The sequence below is a fragment of the Heteronotia binoei genome, chromosome 2 (genome assembly GCF_032191835.1).
Source record: "Heteronotia binoei isolate CCM8104 ecotype False Entrance Well chromosome 2, APGP_CSIRO_Hbin_v1, whole genome shotgun sequence".
NCBI classification, from domain to species: Eukaryota; Metazoa; Chordata; class Lepidosauria; order Squamata; family Gekkonidae; genus Heteronotia; species Heteronotia binoei.
This window is the reverse complement of record NC_083224.1, coordinates 29,115,664-29,128,200: the sequence shown is the minus strand read 5'-3', so window position 1 is coordinate 29,128,200 and position 12,537 is coordinate 29,115,664. Positions and strand designations below refer to the sequence as shown.

Genomic DNA, 12,537 nt, shown 5'->3' with positions numbered 1-12,537 from the left:
AGCTCATACCTTGAAAATCTTGCTTGCCTCAAGGTGCTACTGAATTGAGATCCAGTTATATAAATAAGAACGTGACAGACCATTTAAAAAAATCCAACTTTTTTCTTGAGTTGCTGTTGTAGTTATGATCTGGGAACAGGCGCCACCTATCGGCTGATAAAAGTGTTAGTTTTTCGTCTTCCGTCCTACTCCTTTCTGCAAGGTTTTCACTATTCCTGCTTGCTGGCCACCCTTGACTGGGATATCTGGAATGCCTAGCTATTCAGACATGGAGGTTTGTGCTTATGAGGAGAATTATTTTACCTAACCTGGACTCAAGTTGTTTGGCAAAAGTTAAGAATGGCATGGGCGCCTTCATCTACTTTATTCCGTGAAGTCTGCTGAGTACATAGACTTTTCGATGCAACAATAAAACATTTAAAAGGTGAAAAAGCAACCTGATTTAAAATTAAGGACACACAGTTAGATAAGCTTGGTGTTTGTACGTGCTGACTTGAATTTTGACATGGTAAGTATTGCACGCAGAACTTCTCACTACCAGGACTTCTTTTTTCAGTGTTTGCGGAGGAGAAATGCAAAAATTGGAGAGGAAGTGGGGGGGGGGAATCCTGTGAAGTATTTCTTTTCTCCTTTGGAATGAGTACAATGTTTTTTAAGATGAGGTTTTACTCAGACGATGTCATACAGATACTGAGACCCAGTTTGGTGTAGTGGTTAAGTGCGCGGACTCTTATCTGGAAGAACCGGTTTTGATTCCCCACTCCTCCACATACACCTTCTGATGTGACCTTGGGTCAGCCACAAGTTCTCTCAAGGCTGTTCTGCTCAAGAGCAGTTCTGGGAGAGCTCTCTCAGCCGCAGCTACCTCCCAGAATGTCTGTTGTGGGGAGGGGAAGACAAAGGAAATTGTAAACCGCTCTGAGACTCCTTCAGCTAGCAAAGGGCGAGGTATAAATCCAATCTCTTCTTCCTCCTCCGTAAAACCATCTGCATAATTAGGTAGTCCCAGTGTGTGCTGTCTACAGCATATTTTCATAGATATATTTATGGCTTAAATGTAACTGTTTTTGTTCACAATTCATTTGGTTGAACTGTTGAAAAGTTCAGTGTATCCAAATGCAACACTGGTACTGTTGTGACTGTGTCACACTGGTCCTCTGACGTACACTGTCTTTTGTTTACTATAAAATTTGTGTTCTGTTTTCAACTTTCATCCCACTCCCCCCACCTAGCTCTTAGGTGGCAAAAATGAAGACACATATGCTAAAGTGGCACTCCATGGCTTTCTGTCTCTATTCACAATTTTGCTTGCAGAAAAATGCCTTAAATTCTACAAATAGTAAAGTTTTGTATGCCAAGTTATAAATGATACGTACTGTGTTTTTAGAGCAGTAGAATAAGTTTGGCTTTGGTAATTGAGAACATTTAGCTTCCACCCCTCCCCCCCCCAAAAAAAAAACTCCCCAAGATTCCACTTGGGGGAGGGGAAGCAGGTCCCCCCCCCCCCCCCAATCATTTCAACATTTCCAGAAATTTTGCATCTCTGGGGGAACCCACCTAGACTGCAGCATTCCTCCTAAGCTGTGCATAACATGAGCTGCCACTCATTAGGACAGGAAGCCTCAATCAGCAGCAGTCTGGAGCCACGTGTGGTCTTTCACTGCCCGCTGCCTGTTTTAAGATTACAGCAGTTCTATTCTGCTCAAGATGTGATCTACTCTGCTCAGTGGCGGGGTGGGGGAGAAATTGGAGAGAACGTTGTAAGTAGGTGTGGAATTCTAGCAGGAGCTCCTTTGCGTATTAGGCCACATACCCCTGATGTAGGCAATCCTCCAAGAGCCTACATAAAAGAGCCTTGTAAGCTCTTGGAGAATTGGCTACATCAGGGGTGTGTGGCCTAATATGCAAAGGAGCTCGTGCTAGACTTCCATCCCTGATTGTAAGTATTATGAAGTTAGAGGTTATGTTTGGTTCCCTGGTTGCCAGGCCTGTTGGGCCTTATTGTCACCTGCAGGGATTGAGAGAGAGAATTGCTAGCCCTAGGTTTGGAAATACCTGGAGATTTGGGAGTGGGGGTGAAGCCTGGGGAGGGGAGGAACATCAGCAGTGTATAATGCCATACACAAACCACCTCCCAAAGCAGGTATTTTCTCCATGGGGACTGATCTCTGTCATTAGGAGACCTGCTGTAATTCCAGATGTCAAGATGCCACCTGTCGGTTGGCAACCCTTCCATACAGTTGTCCATTTCAATGGGAAACGAGTCGTCCAGGAAATCTTGTCTATCGTTATTCATGGAGCAACACTTGATATGCTTCTAAGGTTCCTGCGAGCCTCCAGTGGGAAACCACTGCTCTAGATATCTGGTGATCTAACTGTTATGGACCTCTAACTGTTGCGTTCCCCTAATTATTTGTTTCTGCTTTCCGTAGCTCGCTGATGACCGCATGGCACTGGTCTCAGGAATCAGTTTAGATCCTGAAGCAGCTATCTGCGTAACTAAGAGATTACCTCCGAAGTGGGTTGATGGCGTGGAAGAGGTTAGTTTACATCTGTGTAGTAGGGTGTGATTTCTATGTAAATATGTTGGGCCGGGCAGTGTGTGTACCTATTTAAGATTAGGTAGCAGAGATATAAATTTTATAAAGGACACAGACAAACACAATTAACGACGTTGTAAAAAAAACTTAAAACATGCTTAAAACATTAGCATTCATTAGTCTTGAAGATACTTTATTTGTATTTCTCCCGTGGGATCCAAGGAACTGGGCAAAGGAAGCTCTAGCTCCTGAGCAACCGGTTGCCATCTGCTTTCTTCTCCCTCTCTCTTCCTTCTGCATCACAGCTTGCTTTGCAAGGCTTGCTCAATCACAAAGGAGCTACAGAGAAAAACCTATATTTTCTCCATTGGCTGAGGCTCCTCCCTTGGGGAGGGAGGGAAAGAGCCAGAGCTGTGCTTCTCCCTTCTCCCTCCAAGTATGGCAGTTGGCCATCTACACTGAGAACAAAAAGCATTTTTTTATTGTCTGCCAAATTTCCCCCTGAACTGGTGATTAGGTATGTCTGAAAAGTGAATAAAGAGGCTACACATTTCTGCACACTGCTAAAACTGCACACAGCTTCTCCATGGAAAGCAGATCTGATTTTTCTTTTCTTAAAATGTAGTATTTTTCTGTTTACTTCCCCATCTTGTAATCTTCTAATTTCTCCCTAATTGTCTTTATTTATTTGCTTTTTAGATTCAGTATGAGATTTCCAGGATAAAACAGAAGATGAAAGAATTAGCCAGTCTCCATGACAAGCATTTAAACAGACCAACTCTAGACGACAGCAGTGAAGAAGAACATGCAATAGAAATCACCACCCAGGAGATTACGCAGGTGCCCATTGCGTGTGTGTGTGTGTTGTTTTTCAGTTGTGAATGCTGGAGCTTCGTCCGGCCACTGAGTTTTCAGCTAGCAGTTTCATTTGAAATTATGTACAGTCGCTTTGTGGACATTTTACTTATTTTTAAAACATGCACTCTACTTAAACTAGGCCTATTTGGCTCTCAGACATCACCCAAGACATTCGAAAGTTCATCTTCCACCTGCTGCCATCGAAAAGCCTAAAGCTAAAGGGACAGCTTAAATAGTCCAAGCTGGGCCCATTAAGTTAAACATCTTTTCCCTTCCCTCTTGAATGCTTGAATGTTTCAATGACCTTTGCAGGTCTCCAAAGTTCCATTTTGATTATTAAAAAAGGGGGAACTAATCTTACTGTCCCCTGACCTGAAGGGCCCAAAAAGAAAGGAAGCCACAAACATTATCTCATGCATTTCAGCAGATGTGAGAGCAATTCTGTTTGTTGAGCATTGAGGTCTCTGTTATTTCTTGTGTTTAAAAGCAGCATAATGTGAGGGAGATAGAATACAAACACTTTTGGAGTTAATCACGTACAGGTCTGAAGCCTCGCCAACACTGAGTGGCTGCCAACGTCAGAGAGCAGTGATCCTCAGCAAAGGTTGGAAGGTGTTTGTTCATTCTAAGGATGAATACCAGTTACTGCTTACCAAGTGGTGCCTTACAACAGTGTGCCTGTGGTCACGTGATAAGGAGCTCCTCTGCTGCCAAGAGCTGAGGAGAATCTGACCTCTCCCCTGTATTTTTTTTGTATTTTGAAATAATCTTTATACCAAATCAGTATGTCAATACATTGATACAGTACAGAATGACAAATACAAAGGATGATAACAGAATACAGAGAACCAGATGTGTTACAGATAAGATACAAAAAAAGGAATGCATTAGAAAAATAACAAGTCCCATTAGTAAGCCTTATTAGGAACCACTTTTTGCTGAGTCAAATAGTATACTACTGAAAACCATACTGCTGTAAATTTTTCTTGATAATTTTGCAAATCTGGCATGAAATAATAACTGGTAATTTTGCAATGGATAAAACAATTCTTCATATTTTGCCAGGATAATAAAGAAGATGAGCTTTTATCTACTCATTTTGTAGCAGTTACAATCCTAGCGATGGTTAACAAAGTTGGGATCAAAATATTTTTACTTCTGTTTCCAAAGCCCATTGGTAGCATAGATAGCAATAGAATTTCTGGCCTGACTGGAACCATGACTCCTGTTATCATAAAAAAATATATGCTGTAAAATCAGCTGCCCAAATGAGTATATGCGAGGCCAGTATAGCCAGCAGTGCATAAAGTCCCCCAAATAACCATATCCCTTCCAACATTTAGCACTCACAACAGTCCGAAAACAGTATAATCTTAATAGAATTAAAACGAATATTGAACACATTAGACTTAAGCCCTTATGAATTATATATTGAGTCACATGGGGGAGCGCCCAATTTGGCACCCCCAGAAGGCCGGCGCCCTAGGCAGTCACCTAGTTTGATTGGTGGCAGACCCAGCCCTGACCACAGCCACATGCTCTATCGGAGTATGGTATCTTAAGAAACCTGCCTTACAAAGCTCCTGATGGTGGGGTACGAAGGCACGCCAACATGAAGAATAATAATAGTCCTCCTGTTAAAGCAGAGCTTGAAAGATTGGTATCTTAAGAATGGTGCCTGTTGTTCTTTGACCAATTGAAGTTGCTCTCCCACCAGCTATTCCACAGGTGTCAGAGGGCGGTCCAGACATTACACAGCAGATCCCGAGGCTGCACAGAACAAGAGCAGCGGCTTCTCAAGAACGTCGTTTCTTCCTTGGCCCAGTCCCTTCAGGATCTGTCTACGAATTTTAGGCACGGGCAATCTGACTATCTCAAACGTAAGCTGAAGAGCCGGATGCTTTCTGCTTGACAAGCATGCTACGGAATTGACCTCTTGCCTGTTCTCCCTTGACCGGGGGAGGGGGGGGCTTGGAAACTAGTTCTCGGGGTGGCATGCCACTTTGTGATCGCACAGCTGTTCCCCACTGGTGTAACTCTCATGTTCTGAACCCTTCTTTATCTGCGTCATTTATCATCCACATTCGCACTGGGACTTAAGGCAGGTGACCGCCATTAAAACCAGTGCAGGTGGAGCAGTAGACACACAATCAGCATTAAATGCAGTTAAACAGGACTGCAATGCTGGAGCCGTGCACTGTTTAGTGTTCTACTAACAGTAACAATATCAAGCACAGAGCAAACAGTATAACAAATCTGAATTCAAAGGAACAAAGTTCGAGTCCAGTGACACCTTTAAGATCGAAAAGGTTTTATTCAAGGTATAAGCCAGGGGTGGCCAAACTGAGGCTCTTTCACACATATAGTGTGGCTCTTGAAGCCTCCCACCCAGTCTGCTGGCTAGAAGAAGGCATTTCTTTCTTTAAAGCTGGCAGCTTGGAGAATGCATTTAAAGTTAAAGTTGCTTTCTTTTCACCTCTCCTCCCCCATCTTCCTCCCTCCCTCCCTGTCATGAAGCTCTCAAACATCTGACATTCATTTCTTGTGGCTCTCAGATATCTGAGGTTTATTCTGTGTGGCTCTTACGTTAAGCAACTGTGGCCACCCCTGGTATAAGCTTTCATGTGCACACACACACTTCTTCAAGTCCAGTGAAATGGAAATTATCGGCCCGTGCATATAATTAGAGGGTGAGGAATAAATTAGCATAAAGAATAATGAAGATGTTTAATTGCTAGTAGCCACTGATAGACCTATCGTCTATGAATCTATCTAATCCCCTTTCAAAGCTGTTTATTCCTGTGGCCATCACTATACGTCCTCTTGGGTTTCAGGCAGAGGTCTTCCCCATAATCCTCTGACTGGTCCTTTTAGCTGGAGATGCCAGAGATTGAACCTGGGACCTTTTGCACGCCAGGCAGGTGCTCTCCCCCTGAGCCAACAGCTTCTCCCTCAACTCATTGCTAGTTTGTTGCACTGAATAAATGACTTCTTTATAGTAGCAATTATTTCCTCTCCCCTCCCCTCCCCTCCCACTCCTCTTTATAGGCATGAAGAATCGAGAAGAAAGATCAAAACATTTCTTCGACACTTCAGTCCCCCTGATGGATGATGGGGAGAATAGTACAATATATGATCGGGTAAGCTAAGAAGCCAAGCTGAAGGGTGACTTGTTTGGAAAGGCATTCATTTAATGTTTGTCCAGTGTGTATGCGGAGTAGAATTGAGTCGCTCTCTAAAAAACAAATTAAATTTGTATCCTATCTGATCCCATACAAATTAAATATGTTTCGTATCTGTGATAGATGGCAGGTGGTTTTGCCATTATCTTTTTACAATATCACTCACATGGGTTGTTTCAGCTGGGTAGCCATGTAAGTCTGCAGTAGCAGAATCAAGTCCAGTTAGCACCCAGCAACATTCCACAAGGGGTAATCTTCCATGAGCCAAAACTGGTTTTATCAGATACAAACAGGGCTTTTTTCATAGCAGGAACTCCTTTGCATATTAGGCCACACACCCCTGATGTAGCCAATCCCCCAGGAGCTTACAGGGCTCTTAGTACAGGGCCTACTGTAAGCTCCAGGAGGATTGGCTACATCAGGGGGTATGGCCTAATACACAAAGGAGTTCCTGTTACAAAAAAAAGCCCTGGGTACAAATAAAAACGAAGCTCCATTAGCCCCTTCTATCAGGAGGGGTGTTACTAAGAAGGGCCAGCTGGCATCAGGATGCAGAGGTGCAATATTAAATATGATTAGAGCAGGGAGATTTACAAGGTTTGTACAAGAAATAAGTTAAGGCCACATAAGTGCTGTTTTCGTAATGAATCTGGCCAGTAGTTTGTCATAGCTGTTAAGTCAGTGACATCTCTGAGGGAGATTTTTCTTATCTCTTTGTCTCAGATCCATAGGGAAGTTTTGGGTTAAGTGAAAACTGGTTTGTCAGGAACCAGAAAAGGATCTAAGATGGATTTTATCGGTGGCACCATTTTTATGTCTTGGGGGGGGGGGGGGGGGGAGGCGGTTTCCCTTTACAATGGGGAAGAACAAGGAAAGAGAAATGAACTTTTATATGATTAAAAAGAGTCAAGGTGACTCCTATGTTGCATGTTGGAGTTAAAGATAGCTCTTGGGTTTGAAAACATCAAAGACTGTCATGTAAGACGTGGAAAACCTGCATTTTCTGGCTTGTTTGGTAGTGCAACATGAGGCAATGTTGATACCTATTTATCCTCTGTGCTTATTTTTTTAAGGGCTTTACAGATGACCAGTTAGTATTGGTGGAGCAAAATACACTGGTGGTGGAAGAGCGGGAGCGAGAAATCCGGCAAATTGTACAGTCTATTTCTGATCTCAATGAAATTTTTAGGGATTTAGGATCAATGATAGTAGAACAGGTGAGTGCAGCTACTGTATTGGCAAAAGACTTGCTGATACCATATAAAGTTATCCATGTACTTTCCCTAAAATTGAAGGCATGATCTTTCCTATCCTGAGCGCCATTTATAAATATGAGAATGCTTCCCTTTGACAGTTTAGTTGCAGGTGGGTACCTGTGTTGGTCTGCAGCAAACAACAAGATTCAAGTCCAGTAGCCGCTTAAAGGCCAACATGGTCTCTATGGTGTAATGCAGGGAGCCTTGACTCTCTAAAGCATGCATAGATAGACAGACAGACAGACACACCATGGAAATGTTGTTGGACTTTGAAGGTGTGACTGGATTCGAATCTTGTTCTCCCTTTGACAGGGTCTTAGTGAAAACGTTTCAACAGCTTTCAGAGCATTTGCACTTCATAAAGCAATTGTATGTGAATACAGATTGCCTGGCTAAAGTAAACAGACTGTACCACAGGTTGCAGGAGAAGACCAAATTCATCTAAAGAAATGTTCTGCCCTTTCCCCAAGGGAGTTGTTCCATAGGCAGTGGCTTATTTAGATAAAAGATTGCAGCTGGATGAGCCACATCTGCAATATAGTTGCTAGTAGAAGTACAAAGTGAACCGCTGGTGGTGTAATTGAGGATTAAAGGGGGTCGCAGGTTTGTGGGTATTTGAGGTCAAGGAAGAAGCAGCTGGATGCACAGACCGCAACCCTCTCTAGGCTGCTGCTTTCAAAAGCAGTTGCTTCTTGGAAACATCTTCCTTCCTTCTAGGTCTTGTTCCTAAACTAGTCAGGAGCTTTACCCTTCAGCCAGTGCCTCAGTTGAAGCAGTTCTCAAAACTGAAAGGACATTTGCCCTATTTTCTTTCCTCATCATCAGTTCTGGCACCCGAGGATAGAGACAACCTGGATCAAAGTATGTTTGAAGTGCAGCCAACTGTTCTTTGATGGAGAGGTCATCCTGATCAGGGGTGGAATTCTAGCAAGAGCTCCTTTGCATATCCCTGATGTAGCCAATCCTGGAGCTTACAGGGCTCTTAGTGCAGGGCCTACTGTAAGCTCCAGGAGGATTGGCTACATCAGGGGTGTGTGGCCTAATATTCAAAGGAACTCGTGCTAGAATTCCACCCCTGATCAGGATGACTTCTGAAACGGAGCTGAGTGCGTGCTGCCTTCCCACTTCTGTAGCTATTGTTGGACATCGTGATCTTCATTTTTAAAAACAAAACCGGGTTAAATGTTTTGATCCTTTATTGGATTTCTGGTGTTTTATTCATACCGTGAAACTGACACATGTGCCGTTCTTCATCCCAGGGTACTGTTCTGGATAGGATCGACTACAATGTTGAACAATCATGTATGAAAACAGAAGAGGGCTTGAAACAGCTACACAAGGTAAACATCGAGAGCGTGGTATGGTGTAGTATTCCTTGCTTTTCTCTTTTGGTGGACAGCATAAAAGACTTGGTAGGAATTTGAAGATACTGGCTAGTAGAAGGGTCCGTAGTTCTCTTGGGCAAAAACTTGGCAAGCAGAAGGTCTCAGAGTCAGTCTCTTCCATCTCCAATTAAAATATTTTGGGCAGCAGGAGTTGAGAAAGGGTGGGGGCTGTGGCTCAGCAGTAGAACATCTGCTTGGCTTGCAGAAGGCCCCAGGTTCACACCTTGGCATCTCCAGTTCTCCAGCTAAAAGGGTCAGGTAGGAGGTTTTGTCAAGGACCTCTGCCTGAGACCCTGGAGAGCCACTGCTAGTCTGACTAGGCAGTACTGACCTTTGTGCTGACCTTGAGGGACCAAGGTCTGATTCTGTCTAATGCAGCTTCCTGTGTATGTTGAGATCTGCTGAAACCCACTGTGAGTCACTTCTAGCAGAGTAAGAAAGACTGAGCTAGGTGGACCAGTGACCTTCAGCAGCTTGTTTTTGTGGACCTACAAGAGGCGGTGAATGCAACAGATCATCAGCACTGTCTGAGACACCTTGGCTGGGTCCTATGGACCCATAGGACACCTTGGCTTTCCTCTAAAGGCAGAAGCCTTCCTCAGTCACAAGGATTTCAGTAAAGCATCTTAGGACAGGCAAGACATTCTTCTGCCAAAAGGATGCTCTCTTCTGAGAGCCAGTTTGGTGTAGCGGTTAAGAGTGCTGGACTCTAATCTGGAGAACCGGGTTTGATTCCCCACTCCTCCTCCTCCAAGTGAGGCTGCTGGGTAACCTTGGATCAGCCACAGTTCTCTCAGAGCTGTTCTCTCAAGAACAGTTCTCTGAGCCCCTCTCCCCCACCTCACAGGGTGTCTGTTGTGCGGAGGGGAAGGGAAGGAGATTGTAAGCCACTCTGAGACTCCCAAGTGAAGGGCAGGATATAAATCCAATCTCTTCTTCAAAAGAAAGCACATCCACTGGCAGAATGAACCTACGCAATCCACTCCAGTGATTCACGAGTTAGCTGCTGACTTAACTATCACATTTTAAAAAGTTTTATTAGTTTCAGAAAAAATAGGTATAGGGAATAGAGGGTATAGAGAGCACAATACATAGATAGCATGATACATTTTAACCTTATTCTGCATACAGATACTTTCAAAGAATACAAGCCTACATCTGCAATATTTTCTTTACCTAAATTGTCCCATTTTATTATCTCTAAGCTAAACATCATCAGCATTTTAAATTTTTATATTATAAATTTTATGATTGAGTCATCTATCGATTTTGACAATTCCAGTAAAGGCAATTTTGTAATATAAAATACAGGAAAAAAGTGAGAAATAAGTTCACACCAGAGAATCTTAAGAGTCTTGCGTATCTAACCAGGCATAGAATTTCATCCAGTATTTTCTTGCTCCTTCCTTAGATCTCCCAGCCAGCAGCTGGGATAGAAAGTCCAGCTCTGCTGCTTCCAGAATTTTTCCCTGCTGACTTAACTGTCTAGGGTTTATTTAATGATCACATCTCACTCCATTAAGCTTTCACTTTTTCCAAGTGTCAGAGCCACCTGCGTATTTTCCCCTAAATCTCTCTTTCCCTGGATCCAAAGCTTAGGCCCCTTGGTGCCGTGTCGTTCACTAGATATAGATCCTGTTTTAGAGGTGATTTCATTATCTGTATCTTCGCTTTGAAACTGTACTTTTAGTTCCATCTTCTAAACTGTATTGGCAGTTTTAATTTGCTTAACGTTCATATTTTTAGGAGAAATAGATGGGAGGGGGTTTATGTACCTGAAATATTGGTGAATTGCTATTTGTTTGGTTTTTTGAACACGAGCTCCTATTTAAAATGGAAATTTCCTCTTCCTTATAGCTAAGCAAATGTTTTACAATTTGGCTTTTTGGGGGTGAACCACTCTTTTCAGGAGTATTGCACACAGTCATTCCAATCAGCCTAATTCTTTGAGTAAACCTACCTTCCAAGGCTGTTGTGAGGACAAAATGTATGCCACCCTCATCTCCTTGGATAAAGTGTAGAATAAAAATGTAGGAAATAATCCAACATTGGAAATGCACACATTAGCATGTCATATTCAAAGCAACAAAATAATGTCTGTAAATAAACTTGCTGGCAAGACTTTAAACCAGGTTACCTTTCGTTCTCAGACACTTTAAAGGGAAAGGGTGCCATTTAAAGCCTAGTGTGTGAAGGTTTTGTGTTTCCTCTGTGACTGTCCAAGAGGCAGATCCAAACTTTCTCTGCAGCCTCCCTGAAGCAGACCTGACCTGCTGCATTTCTCTCCCTTCATCACCCTTTCTAAAAGGTGATTGGATGCTGGAGCAGGACTCCCATAGGCTCAGCTGAGTGGTTGTTTTCCCCTCCAGAGGCAGGGCAGCCTCCTGTCCATCACAGGCAATGTTCCCTCTAAGCTGTGGAGTCTCGTGAGCAAAAATTCTACTTTGTGAGCTACTGGCATTAAAGTTGTGATCTATCGCATCAATTAGTTTTGTCTCAGCCATTTTTCTTGAGCTGAAGCAAAAATGTGTGAGCTGGAGGCTAAAAATCTGTGAGCTAGCTCACGCTAACTCAGCTTAGAGGGAACACTGATCACAGCATCATCCATGGAGAGAGGGTGTGCATGCAAACAGTACCACTAAGAAAGGACCTATACCCAAGGTAAAAGGACCAGAATCAAGTGCCCAAGATGCTGTCCTTCTGTGAATCTGGCATGCTTACTGTACTGTAGCCTGCTTTGTAAAGCATGGGAAATGGGGAGGGGGTGTCAGAGGCAGTATTCAACAGCATCTCTTAGTTGTTCAGATCCTCCTCTGAGTCACAAACACGTGAAGCTGCCTTGTACTGAATCAGGCCATTCTAGCCATGTCAGAACCATCTTCTCTGACTGGAACGGCTCTCCAGGAGGCAGGGCTTTTTTTGTAGCAAGAACTCCTTTGCATATTAGGCCACACCCCTCCTATGCAGCCAATCCTCCAAGAGCTTATAGGGCTGTTAGTACAGAGCTACTGTAAGGAAATGACTGGTGTTTGCACAGAGGACTACCTTTACCTTTTTACTGTAAGCTCCAGGAGTGGCTACATCAGGGCTGTGTGGCCTAATATCCAAAGGGGTTCCTGCTACAAAAAAAAAAAAAAAGCCCTGCCAGGAGGTCTTTCGGATCCCCTCCTAACCGACCTTGTTTGTTTGTCTGTTTTTTAATTGGAGCTGTTGGGGATTGATCCTGGGATCTTCTGTGAACCGAGCAGATCCTCCACCTCTCCCTGCAGCAGCTCTTCCCCAGTGTTGGCTGTGCTCCAGTTTCAGTCCTCAGTCA

General features: G+C 43.4%; 1 protein-coding gene across 3 annotated transcripts in view; it reads left to right on the top strand.

Annotated features, from left to right (window-relative positions):
• STX16 (syntaxin 16) overlaps positions 1 to 12,537 on the top strand; it is a 28,101-nt gene that overhangs the window by 15,214 nt on the left and 350 nt on the right. For all 3 annotated transcript variants that reach the window (XM_060230732.1, XM_060230731.1, XM_060230733.1), the window contains exons 2-7: positions 2,433 to 2,540; positions 3,240 to 3,380; positions 5,116 to 5,278; positions 6,447 to 6,538; positions 7,654 to 7,797; positions 9,096 to 9,176. In XM_060230732.1, the coding sequence (XP_060086715.1) occupies positions 2,433 to 2,540; positions 3,240 to 3,380; positions 5,116 to 5,278; positions 6,447 to 6,538; positions 7,654 to 7,797; positions 9,096 to 9,176 (729 nt within the window). The remainder of the gene's footprint in view (positions 1 to 2,432; positions 2,541 to 3,239; positions 3,381 to 5,115; positions 5,279 to 6,446; positions 6,539 to 7,653; positions 7,798 to 9,095; positions 9,177 to 12,537) is intronic.